We start from the raw sequence: 27,161 nt of genomic DNA on the forward strand, positions 1-27,161 counted from the left end.
CAACAACTGACTGCTTGGGACCAATAAGGAACGAAAACAGGAACAGGGAGTGGAGGGTACGGGTTAATAACGAGGGGTCTAGAATTCAGCCAGGCCTGTCTGATGTGCTGAAAGACCATGGGCCTATCACAGGATACTATAGTTAATAAGGCCACTAATTTTGGTCATCAAATAAAGGGAAAACAGGAAAGGGGGTGAGATCATGGGTTCATAACAAGGGATCCAGAAGGCAACATGGTGCACAGCACATTGCTGCCCCTGAAATAACCCAGAGGAGCCTGTGGAGGCTGGCCAGTGAAACTCTGCCTGGAGATGTGAGTGGAGGAGTGCGAGGAATACAGCCCCCTGCCTGCCCGGGTTGCCCTCAGCCAGAGTCTCTTTCCTGGCCTGGTGGACAGCCAGCTTGGCCAGAGCCAGGAGGTCCCGGGCTTGGCAGGGCTGCTGCAGACGGGAAAAGGTGCAGGAGCCGTGCCAGCACCTCAGTGGGAAGGCCTGGAGGGAGGGCTGCAGCCTGGCACTCTCCAGGTGGGCATGACCAGGGTAGAGTTGCCAGCCCTCCAGAGTCTCCCGGAATTAGCTATAAAGCTCCAGGAGCCTGCTGAGAGTCACCGGGGACATCAACGATAGGGCAGTCTTTAAAATAAATATCAAATGTTGAATCCAATTTATACAGCAGTCCAGCGGGGTTTTGAAATGTAATAGCGTGTGGACTTCCTGACGTGAAGTCCACACACCGTAACCCGCAGCCAATATCCGCAAGCGCGCGGGCACCCTTGCCCGGCCGGCCGCTGCCGTTCTGGAAACCTCCCGGGAGAGATTCAGCCCGCTGTCCAGGGCCCCGCCAGGCCCCGGCGAGGGGAGGCCTCTGCCTTCGGTCCCGCGGCGGCTCCTGGCACGCGTCCTCCCACCCCGTTGTGGGGAGGGGGGCACCAAAGAGGACGAGCCCGGCCCCAGGCCCCCCCTCGCCGGACCTGGCGCCTGGCACCAGCCCGACGGGGGTGGGCGCAGGCGGGGGCCGGGGCTGGCAGCCGCACTGGGCATGCTCGCCGCTCCGGCCGGCGCTGCCCCCTCCCTGCCCGCCCTCCTCGGCGCCCGGCGGCGGCTCGGGCTGCGCTGCTCCTCCGCCGCGTCTCCGCACCGCGCTCCCGCCCGCCGGGGCCCAGGTACCGCGGGCGGCGCCGCCGCTGGGCGCGCAGGGGCCGGGGCGGGCGGCGCGAGCGTGCCGAGGACGTCCGCCTGCACGCGTACGCGGGTGTGCGCGCGTGCAAGAGTGTGTGCAAGCACCTGCACGTGCGCGCGCACGCAAGTATGTGTCCAGGCAGGTGCGCCCACGTGTGTGCGCGTGTGTCAAGTATAGGTGCATGTGTGTGCATGCGCAGGTGTACGTCTGCAGGTGTGTGCCCCAAGGATATATGCACATATGTGTGCAAGTGTATGTGCATGTGTGCACACAGGCAGGCGTGTGTGCCGAGTATAGATGCGCAGGTGTGCGCACGTGTATGCGCACATGCAAGTGTGTGTGCATGCATGCAGGTGTCTGTGGCAAGGATATGTGTGCGTGTGTGCACCTGTGTGCAAGTATGAGCACATGCCAAGTGGGTGTGCCTGTGTGGATGCATGCAAGTGGGTGAGTGCACGTGTGCATGCTAAGTATGTGTACGTGTGTGTGTGCATGCATATGCATGTGTGTACAAGTGCGTGTGCCTTTGTGTACATGCAAGTGTATATGCACATTACACTGAGGCTGCTTGGCTTTAGCTTCAGCCCTGGGCCCCCTCGGCCCTCCCGCCCCGAGCTGCTGGCAGTAGCTGCCTCTGGTCAGGAGGGAAGTCCAGGCACTTGGCAGGTGCGGGCAGGTCACCTGTAAGGTCAGCCAAGGTGGGTGGAAGAGGCTGCAACTGAAACTTGGTTGGGATCAGCTATCGGAGGCACACATTCAGGTGTCCAAGCTAGAGCCACTCAACTTTGCTCTTCATTAATTATAGCTGCCCTGGCGCTGCCTGGATGCCTGGCAGGCACCTGGGCTATGAAACCCTGAATGGAGTGGCTGTGACATTGCTAGTATTAGTGATGCTGGAGCCATGATGGGCCCAGGGATTACACGGGAGTCAAGGATGCTTACTAGTCCTGGGGCCATTCTGCTTCCATTTCTGCTTCACTGGGAAATGGTGCCAGGCTCAAAGCAGGGAGCTGGGTGGAGGGGGAGGAAGAAGCCTGCTGCCGGGCACAGGTGCCGGGTCTGAGATTTTGGCCGAGGCGAACAGCCCTCGGGAAGGGGGGAAACCCTCTTTTTAATACACCTGCCCAAGCTGTGTGCAGCGCAGGCCATGAGGTTGTGCAGTGGGAGAACTCAGGCAAACTTCTCCTAACAGAGGCTTGAAATGTGGACTCAAATCCATCTCCATTAAGTTAAATAAATGTGTTTTCTTGTCATGAAGATGCAAATAAAATCCCTTTTGGGAAATTGAGCTTTTAGATTAGAGACTTGCGTAACTGTGACTTAATTCTAGCAATTACCGCCATGTTTTTTGCCAGGGCAAGAGCCAGGGAGCAAGTAAAATCTCTAAGTATTATATTACAAATTATCAATATGAATATTTACTCCATTTCAATTAAGCTGTTTTTATGCAGTTATATCCAAAAGAAGCACAAAAAAAAGTTATGCTTTCATGCAGTATTTGCAACATGTTCTATAAATAGCTGACTAGCTGAAATAGCTGAAAGATGCTAAAGGAGTTGATCTACGTCGTTGGAAATTACATTTCTGGCAGTCTTTTCTGGCCTTCCTTCCCTCCCCCCCCGCAGATAATGCCTTTCCTGGAGACAATGCAGCCAACAAAGGAAAGCCAGTCATCCCATTTTCTGAAGGAGTGAAATTAGAACTATAATTATGTGCTGAAAAAATGATATACACTACACTTTAATATGGAAAGTGTCAACGTAATAAATGCAGTGTATATTTTATTACTGCTAAGTTTATTACCGTAATTAAAAAAATCAGAGCCAAACAGGCAAGTTAATTACTTTTTTCCTAAATGATCTTACAATTTGAAATGAACTCCTTCCTGCATTCCGAGGAGTTAAACACAGCTATTTACTATTACAACTTTGTCTTTATTTATAAAGGACAATCTTCTGGTTGCTTTTGCTCTAAAGCAGTTTTTTCAAACAGGAAGTCAGAGCTATGCTTTTTATAAATGAGTGTGATTTCATTGTCTAGGCACAACCTTTGATTTGTCGCTCTCGACAGTTTTATCCTTGTGTTCAAAGGGGGGAAAAAAAGATAAAAGCATTGGGCAGAACAGGATGGATGCAGGGTTACATAAAGGGGTTTCTTTTTTAGAAAACAGGATGCTTTTAGGACTCAGACCCCTGTAACCTTTTTAGATTGGCTCTGACCTTGTATCCATCTTACTGCAGCCTGTTTTGAAATCTTTTAAAAACCATTTTGTTCACAGCATGTAACGTGTGTCTAATTCAGCCTACGTATGGAGAGGGGGCATGAGATACTCACGCTGCATATGTATGGGTGCCTGCACCATGGAAATGCTGTCTGGGCAGTTTGGGGATAAGATGGAAGTGTTTGGAGGTCTGGCTGCCCTTTATGAGGATCCAGTGCACCCTGCTCCCTGCCTGTCCCTTTTTCCACCGTGTTCTCTGCTGGCCAGGAGCAGGCACTGAAGGGGAAACCTGGGTGTGGCTGCCACTGTTTCTGGCTAAGCCCAGCACCCTGCAGCATAGGGCAGGGGCAGGTCAGGTGTGGCTCTGGGGCTCCCCCAGGGCTGTCAGCCAGGTACAGCAGTGGGGAAGGTGGGTTCCTCCTTTCAGCACCTGCTCCCATCCAGCCAGCTGGGCTTATCTGGGGGAGGGATGGGCAAGGAGCAGGCAATGGAAGGAGGAACCTGTTTGCCACCAATGCTGCTGTCCCCAACTGTGCCTGGCACACTGCACTGTGACAGCCCATGACCAGAGCAGGGGAGGAGCAGCTCTGGGGCAAGCACCATGCTGTGGGCTCAGCCAGGGACAGAGGCAGTGGCAGAAGGGGTGCAGGGTGCATCCATATCACTGCACCCCCTCTGGATCTGCCCTGGCTCTGGCTGATATTCTCATATGCAGGAGTGTTGCTAGGGATGGCCCGGGACTTTGTCCCAGGGCACAATGGGGAATGCATTCCTCCTGCTCTGCTGCATCTCACGTAGTATGTTTTCAAGGCAGGACTGAAAACACGCTGCTGGCCCTGCAAACTCAGGCTGGGTGTGCATTGCATTTGGCTTGAGCACCAGCCACAGGAAGTGGGCTTGTGCCATCTGAGACCCCTGTGCAGCTCCATTGCAGAGGCCATGTGGGGATTTCAGTGGTGTCCACTGAACTTCCACCTTCACTAGCTGCACCTGCTTGGCTGGCTTCCCAGCTACGTGTAAAGCCCAGCAGGCCTGTGGAGCCCTACTTGCACTGCAGCGTGTCATTAGGAGAGCCTCAGCATTTAAGCTATGGCAGAAATAAATTCTACGATACACAAACGTCTCTCGTGGAAGCCTGTTGGCTTGTTACTAGTTCCCTTTGGATATCCAAGTTCAGTCAGCCTCCACTATCTCCTCCTAGCTGGATGGATGCCCAGTCCCAATCCCACCCTCTTTGTCTGGGAGTAGACAAAGGGGTAAGGGAGAAAGCCCTGGTGCTTTCCCAAGCCTCCAGATTTCAGTTTGCTCTTTGTATGGTTGGAAGGTCCATATCAACTTCCCAACGACATAGTTGCATCCCCCTGGAAGCTGCTGCCATGCTGGCTCAGCTGAGCATCTAGGCTCCAACACCCTGCCCACTGTATTTCAGATTCAGAAATTACTGTATTGGGCTTAGATGAGACCAATATGATAGGCATATCCTGGGCCTGACTAACCAGTCCCCTGGGGTGATGGAGCCCAGTTTAAGAGGCACATCCCCAGGAAGTGGGAGACCTGTGTTGTGGGTCTTCGTCAGTCTGAGGAGGCTCTAACCCACATCTCCCACTCCCAAAAGAGTGCTCTGGGATAGAGAGGGCTGCGGGGGCATCCTCCACCCCTCTTCTTGAAGAACACTGCAGGCCCAGATCTGCACAATAACTTGGGGGTCTAAATGGGATTTAGGTGGAAGGTAGGTGCCCATATCCAAAGGGAAATCTTCAAAACCTTGGCCTGGCCCTGTAGCTGCCTGAAAATCCATTGGTGGTGAAGTGTTCGCCAGTAACATTTTCTGTGTGCCTAGACCTTGGCTTTTGTGCATATCCAGAACTGTTGTTGTCGTGGCAGGGCTACACCCAAGACTGATTCAAGGTCAGTGTGCTCCTCTTGTGATCCCTTTCTCTGACCTAAGAGAGTGTGTCTTCTTTCTGCCCACTGGCACAGCCACAAGAGGAGCGGCAGAGCGTGCCTGTGCCAGACTACCCCAGAGAGCCTACTGGTTTGTGATTGGGGGTTTGCCTGAAGGCAGGAGATGTGGATTTGACACCCCCCCCCCCCCCAACAGAGGAAGTAGTTGAAGCAGGGACACCCCTTCCTGAACAGGTACCCTAACTGTCGGCTATTGTGACAAACTTGGGGGATGGCATTCCCCAGTATTTTAAAAGAAAAAGAATGAACTGGTCGCTGTTTAGCAAAGGGACATCTTAGGCACTTTTCTCCAGGAGATGGTGCTGGGCTGGTGTGACATAGGCCCCTCCCTCGAACCCAGAGGGAGTTTCATAGATTTCATAGACATAAGGCTGGAAGGGACCTAATGAAGAGTTGCTTCAGATCCTGAGAGCAGAGGGATTTCTACCTCACTTGTCTTGTGACAGGATGGGTTAGGTATCCCTGCAAGATGCCAGCTGGTCATGCATCCCATTTAGAGGCACCTAATTCCTCCCATGCCCTGGGTAAGGAGTATTGGAAACCACAGCCTGGAATTAGGTGCCACTCTTTGAGCCAGCCCCATGGGTGGTAAGGTGAGGCGGAGCATCCTTGTGTGGACCTAGCCATATCTCCTTCCACAATTCATTGGGTGTGCTCTGTAAGATGCAAACCACCCATGCTTTGTGGTGCCATCTCAGAAGTCAACATTCCCACATCTCATTGTGCTCCATAAGAACACTGTCACTGCCGTATTTGATGTCTTACACAACCACGCTTACCAATGTCTCCATAGCTTCCACATCCTATTGTGCCTCCTGCAATGCTAACGCCTGTGCATCTCGTTGTACCCCCAGAATCCCTGTCCCTCACTTCTCACTGAGCCCTTCCAGAAGAGAGCAACATTTCTTCCTCTACCTCGCTCTGTTTTCCATACAGACACTTTCAGCTCCCAAATCTCATCATGTCCACAGAAGTAAGACATTTCCTCTGTCCCTGCATCTCCCTCCGATTCCCACCTAGACACATTTGGCACGGTGTTTAAATGTCTAGTTGGAAGTATCACCTGGATGTCACAGAAGTGGGGTAGGATTTGGGTCTAAGTTATTATTTTGTGATTTTTTCTTTTTGTTGCTTTTATGTCCCTCCTTAAGCAGAGTGGTTTCTTAGCTGTGGAATTATGGTTTTGGGGGGACATTTAGACAGGCAGTACAATGGCAGATAGGGCAGGGAGTGGAAAGCAGAGCATCAGATGGGAGGGATCAGAGTGGCACTCAGGGAGGCCATGGGGCTAATTTATGGCATGCTTGCCAAAAAGGTTGGCCCCCACTGGCTTAGATGTGTATTATAGGAAATGATGGTTAGAAGGGACCTCAGGTCACATGTAGTCCAACCCCCTGCTCAAAGCAGGACCATTTCCAACTAGATCATCCCAGGCAAAGCTTTGTCTAGCTGAGTCTTAACAACTTCCAAAGATGGCGATTCCATCACCTCTCTGGGTAACCTGTTCCAGTGTTTTACTACCCTCCGAGTAAGAAAATTCTTCCCAATATCTAAACTAGACTTCCCTTGCTGCAACTTGAGACCGTTGCTCCTTGTTCTGTCATCTGCCACCACTGAGAACAGGCCAGCTCCATCCTCTTTGGACCCATCTGTCAGGTAATTGAAATCTGCTAATAAATACCTCCTCAGTCTTCTCTGGAATAAATGAGGCCAGTTCCTTCAGCATGTCATGTCCCCCAGCCCCCAAACCATTTTTGTTGTCCTCCACTGGACTTTCTCTAACTTGTCCACATCCTTTCTGTAGTGGAGGGCCCAAAACTGGACACAGTACTCCAGATGTGGCTTCCCCAGTGCTGAATACAGGGGAATAATCACTTTCTTTGACATACTGTCAACGCGTCTGCCAATGCAGCCCAGTATGCCATTAGCCTTTTTGGCAACAAGGGCACGCTGTTGGCTCATATTCAGCTTCTTGTCCACTGTAACCCCCAGGTCCTTTTCTGCAGAGCTGCTGCCCAGCCAGTCAGCCTCCAGCCCATATCAATGCATGGAGTTGTTCCATCCTAAGTGCAGGACTTTGCACTTCTTGTTATTGAACCTCATGGGATTTCTTTTAGCCCAATCCTCCAGTTTGTCTAGGTCACTCTGAATCCTAGCCCTACCTTCCAGGGTATCTACTACTTCCCTCAGCATATCTACTACCTCTGTTCATATTTTTCTGCTATGTTTTTCCTTCCAGCCCATTCAGCTCTTGGTTATTTTTAGTTTTCTAAAACTGACCCTTTTCAAGCAGCAAGGCTTGGGCAATCTGTCCCTGTGTGATGCTGCAAGTGGAAGGAAGTCAGGGTGTAGTACCAGGCCTCAATGAGTCACCGAGTCATTAATATGCTTCATCGCTGTGATTGCTGCAGAGAAGCATTGCCTTTGTCCAGGACAGATGTGTTGTCAGCAAATAACAGCCTGGGGCTTTCACAGCCCATCTGACTTCCATACCCATCATCCCTTCTGTGGGGGTTACCAAAAAGAGTTATCTTAAGGGAATGGCTTTCAGTCCTCATGGTTAGATGTTCCCTACCCCTCATCTCCTGGGATAAGGCAGTTCCAGATCCCACCTTCAGGATCAAGAGCTAACAGCATACGCAGAGATCAAGGGTGAATGAAATCTCTGTTACACCATTTGTCTTTATTACCTGAGCAGGCGTGCTACAAGCCCCCTGGCCTAGCCTGGGAGCTTTGTTATGCTTACAAGTATTACAGGATTGGCACGTGTGGAAAAGCTTGAAATACGTTTCCTGTATATGACCACAACTCCCCCAAAAGCTCAGACCTACAGCTCTGCCTTAGGCAGTGGACTGGGAGCAGGATTCATGCTTTATCTGAGACAGACTAGACCATTAACTTGGAAGTATTGCGTGTGTTGCTGAGTCAGCCATTAGGATATCCCCAATGAAACCTCTCTGCACTAGAAAAGCTTGGGTTGTAAATCTCTGGCAGAGGTGTACCAGAAGATGCAGCTTGTCCCAGCAAAAAGATCTTTTCCTGGTGTAGTTTATTCCAGTACTGAAAGAGTCAATACTGACCCCAGGACCTTTTTTGCTGGTAGAACTGGGGGGGATTTAATTGTAGCCTTCAGTTACCTGAATGCATGGAGCTGGACTGTTCTCAGTGGTGGCAGATGACAGAACAAGGAAAATTGGTCTCAAGTTGCAGCAAGGGAAGTTTAGGTTACATATCAGGAAAACTGTCTCTAGGAGGATGGTGAAGCACTGGAACAAGTTACCCAGAGATCTGGTGGAATCTCCATCCTTGGAAGTTTTTAAGACCTGGCTAGACAAAGCCTTGACTAGGATGATTTAGTTGGGGCAGGTCCTGCTTTGAGCAGGGAGTTGGACTAGATGTGACCTCCTGAGGTCCTTCCCACCTTCATTGTCTATGATTATTCTATAACTGTGACTACACTAGGGCTTTTGTAGACAGAGCTGTGTCAGTTGAGAGCGATTTCACATTCCTAACTGACAGAAGAGTTATGTGGTCATTGGATAGGACAACACCAGTTAGAGGAGCCATTCAGTCTGGCCTGCGGACAGGGCCTTCAGCTGCAGCTGCTTTCTCCATGCCACCACAGAGACAAATAATTGCCAGGTCCTAGAACCCACTTGCTTGTCCACTACTTTTGACCCAGGGTAGGTCATTCCAGCCCGCAGCTGGAAGAGGTTGCTCACCCCTGGTGTAATGTACAGGAATAGGATGGTATTTCTTTAACTTCTGTACCCTCAACTGGGTTGTAGGTTCCAGGTTTTAGAAGCCCCCAGAACCCAACCAGAGCACAGCAGGAGTTTTAATATATGAGCATTTGGCCCCAGCCTGTACCCACGTGATTCCCACCCCCCCACATTTGTTATCCAAAGAGCTGAAGACATATGGGTCGTTAAGAATGGGATTATAGTCCAGGAATATAGTGAAACGTGGCAACTGCTGAGGCTCAACGACAGTGAAATTGATATGAAGCTGCAGCTGGTAGCCCCTGTGTCTGTGAGTACATTTCTCACTTTGGAAGGAAAAAGATGAGGGTGGTCAAATTATTTTTTCAGAAGAGAGACTAATTTGATAGCTTGATGCTTATATCAAGAGACAGAAACAGCAGGTCAGAGCTACTGTTCTAAGGAATGGGAAGAGGGCAGTGGTTTCCTGACTGTCATAGGGGGATAAAACTTACATCCTGCTGTATAATAGCATGACTGCTCCTACTTAGCCAGCAGACTAATCCTTTGCTGAGATTGTAGAAATTCTCCAGCGTCACGTAGCAGCGAAGCAAGGACTGATTGCAGGAAATTTCCACTTGTACAAACAGAATCAAAAATGCAAATGAGAGCTTCCGAGCATGTGGATGAATTGTGTGCATTAATGTCATATTGTCAGTTTGGAAAGGATTTAGATGAGGCCGATTAGCATGTGATATGCTAAATGAAGCGAACCACAATTAGTCACTGACTGAGGCTGATGTGACCCTGAAACCGGCAGTAGAAATTACTTTATCAATGCAGACAGCTCTTAAAGACGTCAGGGAGCTGGAATAGCTTCATGTGATCTGTGCAGCTCATAAATTGGGGTTAAGTGGAAAGCACGGTACAGACAACAGTCAGAGAGTGTTTGCTTTCACTGTACGAAATGTTCTCACAATGCAAGGAGTTGCTGCCTCAAGGACAAACCTTGTAGAAATAACATCACGGTGGGGCACCCCCCAGGAACGGTGCTGGTCAGTGCAGAAAGCACAACTTAAGAGGATTTGGATTCCTTATTTTGGAGTGGACAATGCAGGATCTACTGAGAAAGTTGCACCAGTTCTGCAGATGCTTTGTTTAGGTGATAATACATGAAGTGCGGTGACAATTTTTTTGCAAGTGGAAGGAGCCTGACTTAAATGGAGGCTGATGCAGGGTCTAGCGTTGCTGTAATTTCACTGCTGGATTATCAGAGACAATTGAAAGAGGTGACGTTACAGAAAGCAACAATGTTATGAAAACATCTATGGGGGAAGTTCTGCATTGTGTGTTAGAGACTGGTTAAATGAACAGAAGCCCGTCTGGTCCCAGTAACCAAAAAAGAAGTGGCCTGACTGTGCCTGGAGTGGCTTCAAGGTTACCACCACCAACCCAGCATTGCGTACGGATCTGTGTCCCCTGCCTGGAACAGGGCATTGGCTGAGCAAAGGAAGGTTGTGCCTGTCACTCAGTGGCAATTCTGCTCATTTGCCTGTCCATATGCTGGAGGGTTTCCTACCACCAGAGCAGGACTGCAAGCAGTCCCTTCGCCAAGGAACATATACTTCAGTCCAGAGCCAGAACCAGAGCTCAGACCCACCGAAGAGCCCAAGGACTGTGCAGAGACCTCGCTGAGCTCTCTGCAAGGACTGCATGCTGAGGAAGGGTACAAAGGGGGAGCAGGTGATTATGTGGCATCATGAGAGGGGCACAAAGGGGCTGTTCTGTGCAGAAGGGGAGGCCAATAAAAGGCTGTGGGAAGGTGGCAGAAAATGGGATATAGAGGTGGGGGGGAGGAAGGATGCAGAGGGTGAATGAGGGTGGGAAGAGGAGGTGGTTGGTGGGAGTAGGGCTCGGTATGGGAGAACAAGTCTGATGCAGAAGCACAGGAGCCAAAAGGTGAGAGCCGTGAGCAGAGCACCAGGGAGGGATGCTCTCTGTCTGGGCTGTGTAGCAGCTGCAGAGGAGGCAGCTGTAGGAATCAGTAGGCAGATGACCAGGACAGACGGAGATGGAGAACAGAGCCTGGCTGTACGGAGGAAGCAGTCCTCACTCAGTGCGGCTGAATGTTCAAGGCAGAAACAGAGTTTTGCTAAGATTCAGTTTAACCTAATTATCATTTTTTCAATGAAAAAATACTGAGCTGAAGAATCCCTGAGCAGCTGTTCTAACAGTGTTTCTGTGATCTCCCATTTCACAGAGAAGTAGGGCTGGACTGGACCTCCAGAGGTCATGTAGTCCAACTCCCTGCCTGCGGCAGGATCATCTCTGCCCAAACCTTCCAAACGTATTCTTGTCTAACTTCTTAGTAAAACTGCTGCCAACATTGCCACAAACACAAGACATCACACCCTGACCTGCCACAGGTAAAGTAGCAGGACCACAGTGGCCCATGTCTTGCTGTTGCAGAAGCAGTTAATATACACTTAAGAGATCTCAGGAAGAGGATTGTTGTGTCTCCAGCTATAGAAGGGGGCAACCCTCCTCCCAATGTCTATACCAAAGCCATTTGGCTTTGATGACATTAAGGAAATGGAGACCCTGATTTGCACTGGTGTAAGCAAGAGGACATTGGGTCCAGAGTGCCCATCTGATGCTGTAGGCATAGGAACTGCTCCGGTCTTCCACGCTGCCACCTGCACCTGTAACAACTCCACTCACTGCTCTCTCCCAGGCTGTGCAGCTTGGCCTACAGAGGCAACAGAGTGCATAATTCTCTAGTGGATTTACCTCACCCGCTGGTGGTAGGTGTTTTTCCAAGCCTAGTGAGTTTCCCTATTCAAGTGAAGGCAATGCAAGATTGATGCACATCAAGGCTGATAAAGAGCGAAAATGCAGCTGATAGAGCAGTGCCAGAAAGCATGGCTGCTGCGTGCTGCAGTCAGATGCTGCTGTAATGCCGATGGGCCTTATCAAGAGTGAAGTTGTAAATCCCCTTCCAGGCTGAAGCTATAGCATGCTGTGTAGTTAGTGGCAGCAGTTTTGATAGGAATGCATTTGTAAATGTTTTGGGATGTCCTTTACATTGAGGTAGAGGGGTCTGTAGTGTATGCAAAAAGGAGACTATCCTAAGTAGTTTGTGACCTCTCTAATAGCACTCACTCTGTCCTGTTTTAGAGCCCAATCAGAGCAGCAGCAGGTATAAGTAGCTAGACCTTGCATGTTGTCGATATTCATTAAATACGGTTATTTAGACTCTCTCCCCTTGTTTCTGTAGCGTCTCCATATTTATTGTGTAAAGAACAAGATAGGCACAAACAGACAAAGAGCGGTGGCTGGAAGCTGAAGCTAAACAAATTCAGACCAGAAGCAAGCTTCAAATGATAACAGGACCAACAGGTAATCATTGGCACAAGGCATTGAGTCTGTCGCATGCAGCCTATATAGCAAGACTGACCATCTTTCTAGAAGCTCTGTGTAATCCAGGGGCGGGCAATTATTTTGGGCAGAGGGCCGCTTACTGAGTTTTGGCAAGCCATTGGGGGCTGCATGACAGGCAGCCAGGGCAGATAAATATTAATTTTTTTGAAATTTTTAGGGGCCCCGTGGGCCGGATAGAATGGCCTGGCGGGCTGCATTTTGCCCAACTCTGGTGTAGTCTCACACAACCTTTGGGATATGGCAGGTTCACCTAGCTGATCGTAATGGCCTTATTGGGCCTTGAAACTGATAAAGCTCTGAATACTGTTGGCCCAGTAGTTGGGTAGGTAAAAATCAAAAGACTTTTCTCATGTCTTCTGAGTCATGCTGTCTTATTGTTTCTTCCTCCCTAATGCCTCCCTGACCAAAGCAATCTTTGCCTCCCTCTGCCTTGCTCAACCTTGTCTGGTAGCAGCTGGCTTCTGTGTTGCAGACAACAGTTCCTGCCTGGGGCCATCCTAAAGCAATGTGACACTGCTCTGCCCAGATGCAGCTGGCATAGACTTACATGGTATGGCTGATCCATCATACTTTATGCTTATTAGTTTTGCCTTAACCAGTGACATGCGTTTATGTATTAGTAATAACTTTCATAGTTAAGTTGTACAGCAAATTCCCACCATGCTATTACCTATGCTAGGTTGGCACAAAATGATAGCCCTTTTTAGAGCCCAAAGGCAAGCCTCCCAAATAGATGACTCTGTTGATGTCCAGCAAGCATCTCTTTGTTACCCGTTGAGACCGAACATCTCTTGACTTGCTACGTTCTGGAGTTCTTGTCCCAAAACAGACCAGAAATTAGTTTGCAGGATGTTAATAAGTTATATAGAAAATGCTTTAAAAACCTGATAGCTCATGAATTGAAATGAGGGTGAAAACACATGCAAACATGCACATGCATGGTGTGCTGTCTCCAGATTCAGAGCAAGGGAATATAGTTAAGTTTTGTCAGGAGTTTCTATTGGTGGGGGCTGCACTTTGTTTTTTCTCTGGCTAAACTGTAGGCTGAGGAGTGAGAGCAGTGAGCGGAGCTGCTGCCAGGTGCAGGTAGCATGGTATGCAGTAACTGAGCAGTTTGTCAGCTGGCAGTAGCAGATGGGCACTCCATGAGCTCAACTTCCCTCTCCTTTGCCCCACTGGAAAACTGGCTTTTCTGTTTTCCACACTTTTTCACCAAATGGCACCACCCCTTTTCACTCATTTTGAGATCCGGCAGTCTCAGCAGCATTTTGGAAGTGATCAAACGCAGCATGCAAAGATGTCAAGTTACAGATGGAGAGAGGCCACTGAGCTGGATATGGGGCCTTGTTCTGTTTGTCCAGCAAGTACCATAGGGGCCAACAGGATGCCTCCGAGAGGAGGAGGGCAGCAGTAGCTCCCCCCAAAAGTGGTAACCTGACAAAAAGTAGAAGATGGGTTCAAAGACCAGCATAGCTGGAGGAGTATGAAGCTCAGCAGGCTACAGTGGGCTGCTGGTATAGGTCAAGTCCCAAAGTGGGCTGGCTGGGAGCTTTAAGATCAGTTAGACAGCTCTTGCAACAACAAAGAAATTGTCAGAAGGAAAGATATGGCAATCTCTGTGGAACTAGGCTGCAGAAAGAATGAGCTTGGGAGAGGTGCCAGGAAGCAAGTCTCTCTTTTTTTCACTTGATGTCATGTGAGTGATCATATCTACTTGAAGAGTCCTTTTGTGGACTGACAGGCTGTTCCTAGCTGCTGGTCTCTCCTGGTCTGCATCTGCACTAGATAAGTGGAAGAAAAATTAGAGTGGAATTAAATTCTTGGCTGGCAGCCCCATGCATTCTTCTATGAAACTGGGAAGTAGATACCAGGACTTCTAACTTCTGATCTGTTCCATTGACAGTTCACCTTACTGATTTCCATAAGGAAACAGTAAGCTGTTCTTTTCCCTAGCAAGAGGAAAATGCTTATTTTAATGTTTTTTGAAGTTTTCCAAAAATCTGTCTCTAATAGGAATCTCCTAACAAAGCCAGTATGCCCGATCACCATATTCCTGGCAGAGGTGATGTGAATGTTTTGGAGAATCCAGACTGGAAAAGAGAAGACGTGTTCCAGGGAATAGAGGGCAAGCTAGCTAAGCGTGCGACAGAACATTTTTGGTGTATTTTAACAGATGTGCTGATGAGTCTCTGAAGAAGTCTGATGAGGTAGAAAGGCAGCCATGGAAAAGTTTGCTGCAACTGGAAAATGGGCAGCTTCAGGAGTTATGAGTGAAAATTGTACTTATTTGGTGTCTTACCCATGGCCAAAAATAGTAGCAAACAATAAACTAGCTGTAAAACTAAGGTCTGCGTGCTCCCAGATAAAGCCATTAGTACTGTGCTACCTGCCTATCTTCCCTTTCCCTTATCACTGTTATCTATAGCTTTGTGCATGATCTTTGGGAAGACACACCTCGGATAACGGAAGAATAGGAAAAGGTAGCCTTATGTCTCCTGCTCTTCAATATTTGCAGGTGTCTGCCTGCAATTGTCACTGCATCTTAGTGAAGCTGTCATTGAAAGGGTTCCTTGATGGTAGCCAACAGCATGGTATGTTTTACTACGTGTCTGATCTTTAGGACTGTGCACCTACAGACTGTGTGGGTTACCTGCTGGCACCTCCACTGTGATGTATGTAATCAAGTGCTCTAATTATGGCAATATTTACCTTGCTTATTGGTAAGAGATGCATTGGCCCAGCTGTGCAATAATTCAACCATAGTTTTGGTTGGTTTGCTAAAAAACTGTAGGCTTTCTGGTTTTCACTGATGTAGCCTGACATGTTTGTTAAACCAGGATTACTTTGGTGTTTACTTACATACTTTTTCCTTTAACCCTTGGCCATCTTGGATTTCACATATATAATGTAATATTTGCTTATGATAATTGCTTTGTTTTCCCATCTATAAGTAGAGAGAGAGCTAGCTGTGTTAAGTCTGTAGTCAGGCAAAAGACAGGACGCGTAGCACCCTAGATACTGGCTCAGAGAAGCGAAAGCTTTGGTGGGTGACACTTGATGACGTGGTTGGGTGCCTACAAAAGCTTTGCTTCTCTGAGCTGGTTAGGCTCTGAGGTGCTAACCTGCCCTGCCTTCTGCTAGTGCAGTGCAGCTCAGGGCCGCTTCATTCAGCCTGTGAGGCTCCCCACGGGTCCAGAAATTTGGCAGTTGGGAAGCAGTGATTAACACTGCCACTGCTCCCCTGCCACCAAATATCTGGGCTGGTGGAGGGACCCATGAACCAGATGACATGGCCTCGCAAACTGGATCTGGCCTGTGGGCTATAGGTTGAGCACCACTGTAATGATGTATAAGATGCAGCTATATAAAAGATATACAACTCCCTATCCCCAAAGGATAAAATTGTGGGGAAAAAAGTTTTTAATATAAATTTGATATGTTTTGATCAATATTTATGACAGTGATTTACTTCGTTATACAGCATCTGTGTAGGAGGCACACCTTAATTTTACATTCTCCTTGGTGGGGAATAAATCACAACTATTGGAAAGCTACTCTACCATGCACAAGCAAGGCTTAGCCTCCTTGCCTATGCATACACACATGTGTGTGTGCACCAAATCAGGAACAACTCAATAAAACAAGATAATGCATAACCCCAAAATGAAAGAGCAGCACCAGGCATTGGTGGAGGTGTAGTTGGTACTGATTGTTACAACTTGCCACCTTGATTTGATTGGAAGTTCAAACAAAAGAGTCTTATTGGTATGAACTGAAGTAGTTGGACATTTGTGGAAGTTTTGGTGTTGGTCTGCCCACCCAAGCCCTGTAGTCGGTCACAGGGACATTGGTCCTAGCTGGATGTAGGAGAATGGACAGTCACCTCGCCGGGGTCACTTGACCCCAGTTGTCTTCCTGCCTAGAGCTGGGGGGGTAGGGGCTGGACTCGATGATCTGCAAGGTACCTTCCAGCCCCAAGCAATCTATGAATCTATGAATAAGTACAGTGCACCAGACCAGATCCAATCATTGTGTCAGTCACAGCACAGCTACATTTATACGCCTGAGCAAAACACAACTGGACCCAACACAGGGGAGGAAAGCAAATCTTTTAAAATCCTGTGGGTCCCCTTTGTTTGCCCTCCATGCCAGAGCTGTCTAGCTTCTCAGTTGGGGTCCAAACGCCCTGCAGAAGCACAAGCAGGGGCTGCAGGAGGATGAACTTTGGGACGCCTGGTTCACACACTGTGTGAATGCCCCCGTGTACACCTGTGGCCCCCCGTTACTGTGCTGTGTGCCCTCCCCCATGGGGTAGGGTCAGGCAACAAAAGCAGGAGGAGGGAGAAGCCTGGAGACTCCAGTTGCTGTTGCAGCCAGAGCAGCAGGGGTGGGGATTGCAACTTAACTCCTCACTAGCTGCATGTAGGAAATGAAGATACCGAGGCAGTCAATTGTTTGGATACTTTCAGAGGAAATGAAATGAGCGGCCTCATGGGGGTTGCTCCAGCCAAGGACAAGTTCTGGGATGCTCAGCTAGCATTGGTACGGGCACATCTTGTGAAGACCAGAGAATTCTTTCAGTAAGACAGTTCTTGTAATGACAATGGCAGGCACACAACCATGGGAGAGACCAAAGACATTGTAGGTGGACAGGATATGATAGACTTTAACAAGATTTCATAGTATCATAGAGAAGTGGATCTGGAAGGGACCTCCAGAGGTTACATCTAGTCCAACCCCTGCCTGAGGCAGGATCATCCCTATCCAAAGCATCCTGTACAATCCATGATCTAAACTCTATGTAAGACTACCATCAACCTTGACAGAGTAGCACATTACCACAAGTCATGGCCAAAGGCTCTGGAAGCAGCCAGCCTCCAAAAAGCAATGAGAAGCAAGAAGAAAAGACCCAGACCCCAGCCCTTTGTTCCAGCTTGAACCAGTTCTGCTAAATGCCAGTTCTGCTGGGATATTTGTAACTTCAGGCACTCCCGTAATAGTGTTTTATACTTCAGGGCATTACTGCATGTGGAGCTGGTTTCCCCACGGCTGTATTCTGACCAACAGCCAGAAGCAATACATTTCTGTCAGTTCATGGCCCCCAAAATGGTCCTTTTTTCCCTACCTTTGTCCTTCAAGATATATTGCCCAGGAAACCAGTTTGTTCTATTAGCATATCAAAGCCTCTAGTGAAACCCACCCCCAGTATTGCAGCACAACAAATACCAGTACTCAATAAGAAGTCTGCTTATGATATAAAGACCGCAGGTTCGGCGAGAACTGGATTTCTCTTGTCGTCTGCAGTGGCTGATGATTCAGCCCCCAATTCAGTTCCTACAGTGCAGATTTACTCTCTTTTTAGCCCTAAAGGTAGTATTCCACATCCCCTTTGTTGACTAAGTGGCAGGCTTTCAGTCATCTACACAGTATTTTTCTGTTTCCAGGCAACATGGACACATATCTGGGCACATTCACCATGCACATAGGCTGAACAGGAACAGCAAGCTATACACTGACCACACACATGCCCAGCTACATGTACACACTCTTTGTGGATGTGTAGTGGATTAGGGGGTAAGCAGTGTGAGGGCACACAGGGTTCAATCAGTACCCGAGTCTGCAGGGAGGAGTTCAAGCTATGTGCCTAGTCTGTAGTGACACCCAAACCCATAGTTGAGACCAGGCCAGGAGCCAGGGAATCCAGAACATAGGACAGGGAAGAAGAAACAAGGTATTGGGGTCCAGGGTAGGGGTGAGGCAGGAGGGTCAAAGGCTGGAGCTACTGCAAGGTGGTAGGTGTTGAGCAGCATGGGTTTAACTGAAGGGCTTGAGTTTATCCACTAAACCCAACATCCTACAAGCAATTAGCTTAACCCGTGCCACTGGTGCCACTCTGATACCAGGTGGTGCTGCTGAAGGTGCCAATCCTTCAAACAACTAGCATCCAAGGCCCAAAAATCTAGGCAGCCTATAACCCAGGATTAGTGGATGTTAAACACAAGAGGAGGAGGACTCTCTCATGTTATAGCCCCAGTAACTGAGTGGTTAGGGTACCTGCTGAGAAGCTAAAGGTCCAAGAGCTAGACACCCTGGCTCAACTGGTTTGACTCTGTGGCTTTTGTACTTCCTGGCACAGGACTAAGCATTGCACTCTGCTTCTTACAGCCTGGTCTCAAACATTGCCCAAACATTGCTCAGGCATTGCCCAGGGCTTCCTCTAGAAGCTGCTCCCCCTGAGAGCCATGAGTGAGAACTATAGGGCCAGGAGCAGGCAAACGAGTATGTGTGGTTTGGTGAGGTGGCCTGCACTGCAAGGGTGGCTGCTCCCCTTGCTCCCAGCCCCCTCTGCCCCCACCAGTGTGTACAAACTTTTTTTTAAGTCCCTGAAACGGAAGAAAATCCCTTCTGCCTTCCCCTTCCTGCTCAGAGGTAGGTCCCCTGCTCTCTGGCCTGTGTTGTGGTTCCACTCTTGCCAGGCACCTGATTTGAGCAACATTTGATCAGCTTCCTGCCTAGAGCTGGGGGGCCGGACCCAATGATCTGTGAGGTCCCTTGCAGCCCCTAGCAGTCTATGAATCTTCTTCCTCATCCCACCACCCAACTCCCCTGCCAGCCTCTCCGCTGCTTCCAGCCGGGAAGCTCCAGAGCCAGCTGGGCTGAGCCAGGCCTGGGCTCAGCTGGGTAGGGGTCAGTGGCAACAGCATGGCAAGAGAGTATTTCCTCCTCTGCCTGAGGTGGAACAGGCTTGGGGAATGAGAACTCCTAGTCCTTCCCTGCAGCTGTTGTCTATGTCCCTAGCTGAGCCCAGCCACCAAGCAGCGGGCAGGAATGGCTCTGGCACTTCCCTGCCCCAGGACAGCAGGGAGGTGGGGAGTGGCAGAAAGGCCATGCTGGAAGGGGAAGTGGGGGAAGGGTTTTCACATGCTTCGGGGACCTAAAGTCTCTGGAGGCTCCCATGGTGTGCACCAATCCAAAAGGGAGGGTGTAGACACACTACTGTCGTCCCCTGTCCCCACCCCCATCCTCCCTGTCTGCTGGGAATAGAAAGGCTACCTGTACATAAGTGCCAAGGATGCTACTTAGTCAACTGAAAGCTGCCACTTTGGTGACCAGGAGGAAACAGAATTCCTCCCTGGTGCTTTGCAGCCTGTTAGCTTGTCATTCCTTATGGCATTTCTAGCAGCCAGTGTCTGACAGGCTCCTGCAGGCGTTTAAGACCAGGCCGTAGGAAGCAGAGTCTGCCTTGGGAAGCTGCTGGTGAAAGGGCTTGGCACCACCAGCCAAAAACCACAGCCAGGTCCCGTGCTGCTCTCTTGTCAGTCCGTTCTTCATAGACAAAAGTAGCCTGAAGCCTGTCACATGCTCACAGATCCCATTCTCCTCTGCCTTATAGATCAAAAGTGTTTCTGCTGTCTTGAAGGTACTGCTGCCAGCTGTAATAGCTGCATATAAGACTGCACAAGAGTTATCGTAACCCTGCTATTACCTACACCAGCTGGGCAGGACTCAATGCTCTTCTAACCCCCCATCCAGTCCCTCCAGCAATGTCTTGTAGAGTATGACGACAAGGTCACGCTGACAAAAACACAGCGACATGGTGAGATGGCACTCTCGGCTGCTGCATCTTTCCTGTTTTAGTTGTCTGCAATAAATGGTGGATACGGTATGTGAACAGCCCTTAGAGTGGGGATGGGAACCTGTGTTCCCTCAGAGGTGACATCTCTGTCCTTTGGCAGCTGTGAGGCAAGGGGCAGCACTGGTTGCTGTGGTGTTGATTGCGGCACTGCGCTCAGCTTCTGCTGTTGTGGTGGTACCTATTTTTGTGCCCCCAGGGCTCCTGCCGCCTCTCCCTCCCTTCAGTTATGCCACCATTTTACCCCATCAGGAGAGTTCCCCAACCACTGACCTGCACACTCCTGCTCTCTCTCTCATGCTTCATTCCTTCTTGTACACTGCAATGGCTGGAAGAGGAGCAGGGGAGAGTGCCCAGCACAGCAAACCCCACAGTGGCTGGGGCAGTCATGTGGGCGGTATGGATTAGAAGGCTGTTCCTGCCCCCCCCACACTAGAGCTGAGCTCAGCTAGGGATGGGGACAGTGGCAGCAGGGAAGGACAGGGGCTCCCCTTCCCCACGCCTGCTCTGGGACCAGGCAGGGTGGGGAGAAGTACTCTCAAGCCACCCTGTTGCCACTGTTCCTTCCCCAGCTGCTGGCTCTGGAGCCTCCCTGAGCCTGAACAGTGAAGAAAGCAGTAGGGAGGGTGGGAGTGGGGAAGAGGGGAGGGAAGCAGACTAGCCTCAGAGCAGGAAGAAGGGAGAAGGATTTTCACCCACTTTAGGGGCTTAGAAAGGCCCCCAGAAACTCCCACGGCTCAGTATGCCCATCCTGGTGGGGGCACAGGACGCTGGGAGCAGGGGATGCAGCCACCCCTCCCATGTGGGTTGCTGCTCCCACACCCCACTTTGGGAAACCCTGGATACGCCCGTGTGTTTTTGCCAAGCGGGTTTGGTGCACTGACAATATTTGCAAGAGGGTTCTTTTGGCTGACCTTAGGAATGGCAGTGGAGTAGAAGGGGTATGCTCTGCCTATGTCCTTCTCCTTTCTCTCAAATGACTTCTTCTGACCCTTTCTGAAAACCGCTGTACTCTCAGGTAGCTAGGAGAGGGCTCCAAGGCAAGCTATGACTTGGCCTGTGTGACAGATGAGGGCTCTGGTGATGGTGAGGGATGTGTCACCAGCATACCCTACAGTGAACTGCCTGTTGCATTTGATTATTCATTGGACGTCACTGTTTCAGGCAGCCATAAAGACTCCATCCTCTGCACATCTGACTCGTCTAAAAGTGTGAAAAAAGTACTACTTCTGCGTGAAAGGGGCTTGGGGTGGTTTTATTCCTCTGGAGTGAGTGTCAGTTACATCAAGAATCAATGTAAAGAGCCCTGGTGAGCCTTCATGGAGAACTGGAAATGAAGATGGTTCAGTAAAGCAGAAAGTCTAATGGGGCACACAGGTTACCAGGCTGATTCACTGAGGATGGAGGAGGGGAACCAAGGAGACAGGAAGGGATTAAAAGATTTTCAAGCTGGAAGGGTTGTCATGATCTGATCTAGTCTCTCTATGTAAATAATAAAATACAAATACAACTTCAGAGGATTTTGAAAATTGTAGCGGTTCTCAAGATTTAGGTCCACAGTATTATGCAGCAATGGAAGAATTTTCTCACTCGGAGGGTAGTAAAACACTAGAACAGGTTACCCAGAGAGGGGCTGGAAGCTCCATCCTTGGCTAGACAAAACCTTGGTTGGGATGATCTAGTTGGGGATGGTCCTGTTTTGAGCAGGAGATTGGACTAGATGTGACCTCCTGAGGTCCCGTCCAACCCTCATTTTCTATGATTCTATGATGCTCTGCCCCACGGACGAATAACATGGTTGTACTTTTCTCCAGCCTCAAATTTATTTCTGATATTCCACTTTTCTTCACCTCTTAGCACCTGGCAAAGAGTGAAAATCATTCAGCATCACAGAATGATTAAATGATTGAAAAGGTCCAAACAGGACATTGTTATCAAGGGAATAAGAATAATAATGATGACAACCAGCAGTGCACAACCCCCAGCCTGTGGTGCTGTGTCATCTGGCCTGTGGGGCTTTCCACAAGTTAGAAATCTAGCAGCAGGGAGCAGTGGCACCACTCTCCTGCTGCCAGACTTTCAGACCCATGGGAAGCCCTGAGCCCTGCACGCTGGATCCTGGCACACAGGACCGTATGCGGGTGTCATTGGGCCAATTGCAGCATGCAGGGGCAGGAGGGGGTGGTGCCAGGCCCCAGGGCCCAGTGCTAGCATGCAGGGAATGGGAGGGGGTGGTGCTGGGACCTAGTGTCCAATCTGGCCGAATGCCTCTGATCTAGCTCACAGGGCAAAAAGGTTGAGCACCACCGATGATGACGAGGGAAGATGCATTTCTCTTTTTTATGAAGTAACATAATAAAGAAAATACCATATATTCTTGTGTGCCACACCTTTTCCCCAAAAAATAGCCTTCCAAAATTGGATGCATCTGAAGCTGGGATGGTGATTTCTCTGCCCAAAATAAAAACATGAGGAGGCTGTATGATGGCAGCTGCTTTTTTTCTTACTCTTCTCTCTAGCAGCTGTGAGGAGGGAAGGATGGATGCCAGGAGAAGCAGATCTGGCGGGGGGGTAGGTTTTGCACCCTGCTGTGATTGCTGCTCTACCCACATTTAAAACCAATGGGCTAGCAGCATCACTGGCACTTCTACTCAGGCAGTGCTGCTGGAGTCAGTTGACTTGATGGCTCATTATAATCTACCCACTTCCCGCTGGTTTCTCTTTACTCCGCAGCCTTCTATGACCTGCTCTCTTTTTTCTTTTTTTAACGGGCTTGATGTCCCACTAATCAGGCTATACTTTCTTAGTCAATTTTGTGTCTGTTAGCTGCTCCTGGTCTCTCTCCTTTATTTCACAGCCCTGCAAACTGTTTTTAGCAAGTTTCAAAAGCTTAGATCCACCCACAGAGTTCTGTCTCCAGCAGCTAAGAGCCACTGACAGTTCAGCTGTGAAAGGGTTAAAACGCCAGTTGCTTTTGCCTAAGCAGGAAGGGGAGCCATATGGGCAAACATGATTTGTAAAAGTAAGTGCCTAAAGTTAGGCTTCTAAATCCAACATCCATGCGGCCTGACTTTCCAATTCACTGAGCAGGTAACATTGGGAAACAAACATCAAAAGAATTCATGGAAGACAAAGCCTACTTGGTTGCGTCATGCAACACTAGTGAGTTTTTCTGTATTGATTGAATGAAAATAACACTTCATATCTCTCTCTCTCTTTTTCTTTCAAAGCCAGGCCTTGTTCTTGGAGGACATGGATTCTCCTTCCAAACAATACCCTGTCAAAAAACGGGTGAAAATTCATCCCAACACAGTGACGGTGAAATATACTTCCCATTATCCTCAACCTGGAGAAGCAGATTATGAAGAAATGAGCGAAGACTTTGAAAGCTTTGTGGAGGACAACCCAAAGAAAAGGCTACTCAGCGATGTGAAAAGGAAAGGAAGAACCTTCTTTGGGAGTATAGATATCCAGCCTCCAGCAGCACAAGAGCCGAAAACCAGTGAGACTGGACAAGCGCAGAATTTTGCTGAAGGAGGCCTATTCCAGGATAGAAAGACTTGGATAGTGCTGTTTGGATCTGCCTTAGCGCATGGATGCGTGGCTCTAATAACTAGACTTGTTTCTGATCGTTCCAAAGTGCCATCCCTAGAACTCATTTTCATTCGCTCAGTGTTACAGGTGCTGTCTGTCATAGTTGTGTGTTATTACCACGAGGCCCCTTTCGGCCCAATGGGATACAGATTGCGGCTCTTCTTCTATGGCGTGTGCAATGTTATCTCCATAACCTGCGCTTATACCTCCTTCACTATTGTTCCCCCAAGTAATGGGACTATTATGTGGAGAGCTACCACTACTGTGTTTAGTGCCATTTTGGCTTTTTTACTGATAGATGAACGAATGGCTTACATAGACGTTGCTACAGTAGTTGCCAGTGTGTTTGGTGTCTGCCTGGTCATGATCCCCAACATTGTTAATGAAGAACACTCTTTACTCAGCATCTGGAAGGAAGCTTTTGGCTATACTATGACGGTTATGGCAGGCTTAACGACAGCTCTCTCCATGATAGTCTACAAGTCAATCAATGACAAGGTCAGCATGTGGACTGCACTGTTCACCTTTGGCTGGACTGGGACAGTGTGGGGAGCTTCCACCATGTTTTTTCTTCAAGAGCCAATCATTCCACTGGATGGAGAAACCTGGAGCTATCTTATTGCCATCTGCCTATGTTCCACAATGGCTTTTCTGGGGGTCTATTATGCCCTGAGTAAATTCCACCCAGCTTTGGTCAGCACAGTGCAGCATCTGGAGATTGTGATAGTGATGGTTCTGCAGTTGGCGGTGCTACGCATCTTTCCCAGCATCTACGACCTGCTAGGGGGAGCCATCATTATGATCAGTGTATTTTTCCTTGCATATTATAAGCTGTCCTGGAAGCACTTAGGAAGGCAGGATTATCAGGAGATAATAGATTCTTCCATTAAATGAATGTGAATTTGTTGTTGTCTTTACAATAACAGTTTCTGCACTGCCATGTGAAGTTATTGTTCCCTTATCAGTGTCTTTTATACTGTGCCGTAGACCAAGTGCTGTCTTTCTAGGTCAAATATAATGGACCAAATTCATACTGGATATAACTGTGTTGCCATCCTTGGATCTATGTTGCCATCCATCTGGTTCTAATAGAGCTGCACCAGGAGCAAATTTGTTCTAATGTGTAAGATCATTTTAAAATGTTCAACATGCAAACAAAGTTTTATTCTCAGCTGGTTCATAGTAAGCATTAAAATGAAGTATAGAGAACTCTGTCAAGGGTGACCTCCCATCTTTGCATAGAAAAAATATTGAGATAGTAGGATTTAATGTTGTTCATCATTCCTGGGTGCTGCACCTGTAGAAAATGTGGCAGTGAAATGAATTTCAGATATCAACCTTCACCACTGAGGCAGGAAGTTTATGTTTCATGGTAACTTATACAGTACTTGTTTGTAATATTTTAAAGCTAAGAATTTTAACATGTACATGGTTATAATGATCACTTACATTCTTTACGTAACTGCAAGGAGAAGAGTCAATAAAGTGGTGTTCTTTGTGGCCTGCTAAGGGAGTTCTGTCAGAATTTCTGTAAGAAGCCAATGCTCGAACCTATCCTTCCCATCTATCAAGATCCTTCTGAATTCTACTTCTATCCTCCACAATGTTTGCAATCATTACATAATCATTTTGTAATAACAGATTAATAAACACGTTAAATAGCATTGGACCAAGGGCAGACCCCTGTTGAACCATGCTGGCAACCTCCTGCCACTGTGACATGGATCCGGTTATAACTGCCCTTTTCTTGTGGTTATAGAGCCAACTGTATAGTAACTATCTAGCCCACATTTCTTAACTTTGCTCATGGAAATGTTATATCAAAAGCTTTAATAATGTCCAACTACACCATGCCCATTTCATTCCTTTCATCCACCCAGTTAGTTACTTTGCCAAAGAAGGAGAGCAAACTGGATTGGCATGATATGTTTTCAACAATTCCATGCTGGCTGCTAGCAATCTATAAGGTACAACTTGACCTTGCTTTCTGCTAATGATCAGTCTTTTCCTCCTTTAAATCTTCTGTTAACAGCCGACTATTTAAAAGTAGACCCACAGCTCCTTGGTCTTTCTCTTATGTCCAACTTATTTATGGAACCCCTTTTTGTAGTCCTTCATTTCTTGGTAACTTGGAAAGGGATGATAGAGACAGAACCATATAAAATAAAGGTTGCAAAGGACCTCAGGAGGACACATCTAGTTCACCCCCTTGCTCAAAGCAGGACTGTCCCCAGCTAGATCATCCCAGCCAAAGATGGAGGCAGGCAACATTCAATTCATCCTGTTCAAGTTGTACATGTAAAAGAATAGTAGCATAGTAGTTAGGGCACTCTAAACTACTCACTCCAGGGAAGGGACTACTGCGGTCTAGATGTCTTCCAGGGAGTGTTTATGTAGCTAAACTCCAATGCCAGGCAACCTGTGCAGCAGGGGCTGGAACAGAGGACTACCTATACTCAACACAAGCCACTAAACTACAAAGCTGTGCTCACTTTTATTCCCATTCTCTTTTCTTCAGCTCAGTGAAACTTTTTTTCTACTACATAATAACTGATATTTATTGGGTCAGACACCACATGTCCCTCTTGTCCAGTCTCCTGTATCGCACAGTGGCAGAGACAGGGTGCTGAAAGACAGAGTGAACTGGGTCTGACCAGGGTTTTTTTCCCCCACTGTTCCTCTTGCATGCAGCATCCAGCATTGAAGATCCAGGAAGTTCTGGTTCAGAGGCTGTGCCCCTCACTCCCATGCTCAATATCTACTCATGCCCTTTTCCTCCAAGAATCTGCCAGTCCCTTTTTGAACCTGGCTAAACTGTCAGCTTCCACCACGTCTGGTGGCAACAAGTCCCCCGCTTTAACTACTACAAGGTGAAAGAGGTTTGAAAGAAGACTTGAGTGTTCCCCCTTCCCCATTTCAGATGCGCCTGTAGCCTGGGAGGAAGTGGGAGACAGGTAAGTCAACTCTGCTTAGCACAGGGGAGCGCAACCTTTCACAGCAGTGGGACAGGTGCTTGTGGCCTGGTTGAACTGTAGGCCACTGCAGCCCTCAAGTAAGGAAGTAGGGGCAGGAAGAGATGGAGAGGGTGGTGGATGCCTGTATCAGAGGGAGGGAAGGGAACAAGCTAACCTCCAGGGGCAGTGGGGATCAGCAGGGTGGCACAGAACAAGGGAATGGGATGGGATGGGATGGGCCGAGCTGCTTGCTGCTGATCTCTCGTACCACAGGCTGGATTCAGCTTGTGTACCATCAGTTGTGTACCACTGATTTGGCAGGAGAGAGATTTAAACCCTGGGTTCCTATACTGTGGGCAAGCACTCTAATCACCGAGGCCTTGGATAAGAAGGGGGTTTCACTAGCAGGTAATGATTGCTCAGCTGTGGAATGAAAGAGCTTAATTCATGAGTGTCAAGCTTGATTGTTCCC

General features: G+C 48.6%; 1 protein-coding gene across 3 annotated transcripts; it reads left to right on the forward strand.

Moving 5' to 3' along the window:
- The first annotated feature begins 1,090 nt into the window (after positions 1–1,090).
- Positions 1,091–25,234, forward strand: SLC35G2 (solute carrier family 35 member G2). 3 transcript variants are annotated; one of them, XM_090051688.1, is made up of 3 exons: positions 9,018–10,810; positions 12,345–12,466; positions 23,372–25,234. In XM_090051688.1, exon 3 carries the CDS (start codon positions 23,394–23,396, stop codon positions 24,627–24,629), a length of 1,236 nt encoding a protein of 411 aa, XP_089907814.1. In that variant the 5' UTR covers positions 9,018–10,810; positions 12,345–12,466; positions 23,372–23,393; the 3' UTR covers positions 24,630–25,234. The 3 variants fall into 3 exon arrangements, with proteins under 3 accessions (XP_089907815.1, XP_089907814.1, XP_089907817.1); XM_090051691.1 differs by having other exon boundaries at positions 23,376–25,234; XM_090051689.1 differs by lacking the exons at positions 9,018–10,810; positions 12,345–12,466 and adding an exon at positions 1,091–1,163.
- Positions 25,235–27,161: the final 1,927 nt, after the last annotated feature.

This window comes from Crocodylus siamensis, chromosome 6 (assembly GCF_052110815.1).
Source record: "Crocodylus siamensis isolate JL-2025a chromosome 6, ASM5211081v1, whole genome shotgun sequence".
NCBI lineage: Eukaryota > Metazoa > Chordata > Crocodylia > Crocodylidae > Crocodylus > Crocodylus siamensis.

Coding starts and splice junctions, on each gene's coding strand:
- SLC35G2 (XM_090051689.1), top strand. CDS start 23,394: ATGGATTCTCCTTCCAAACAATACCCTGTCAAAAAACGGGTGAAAATT.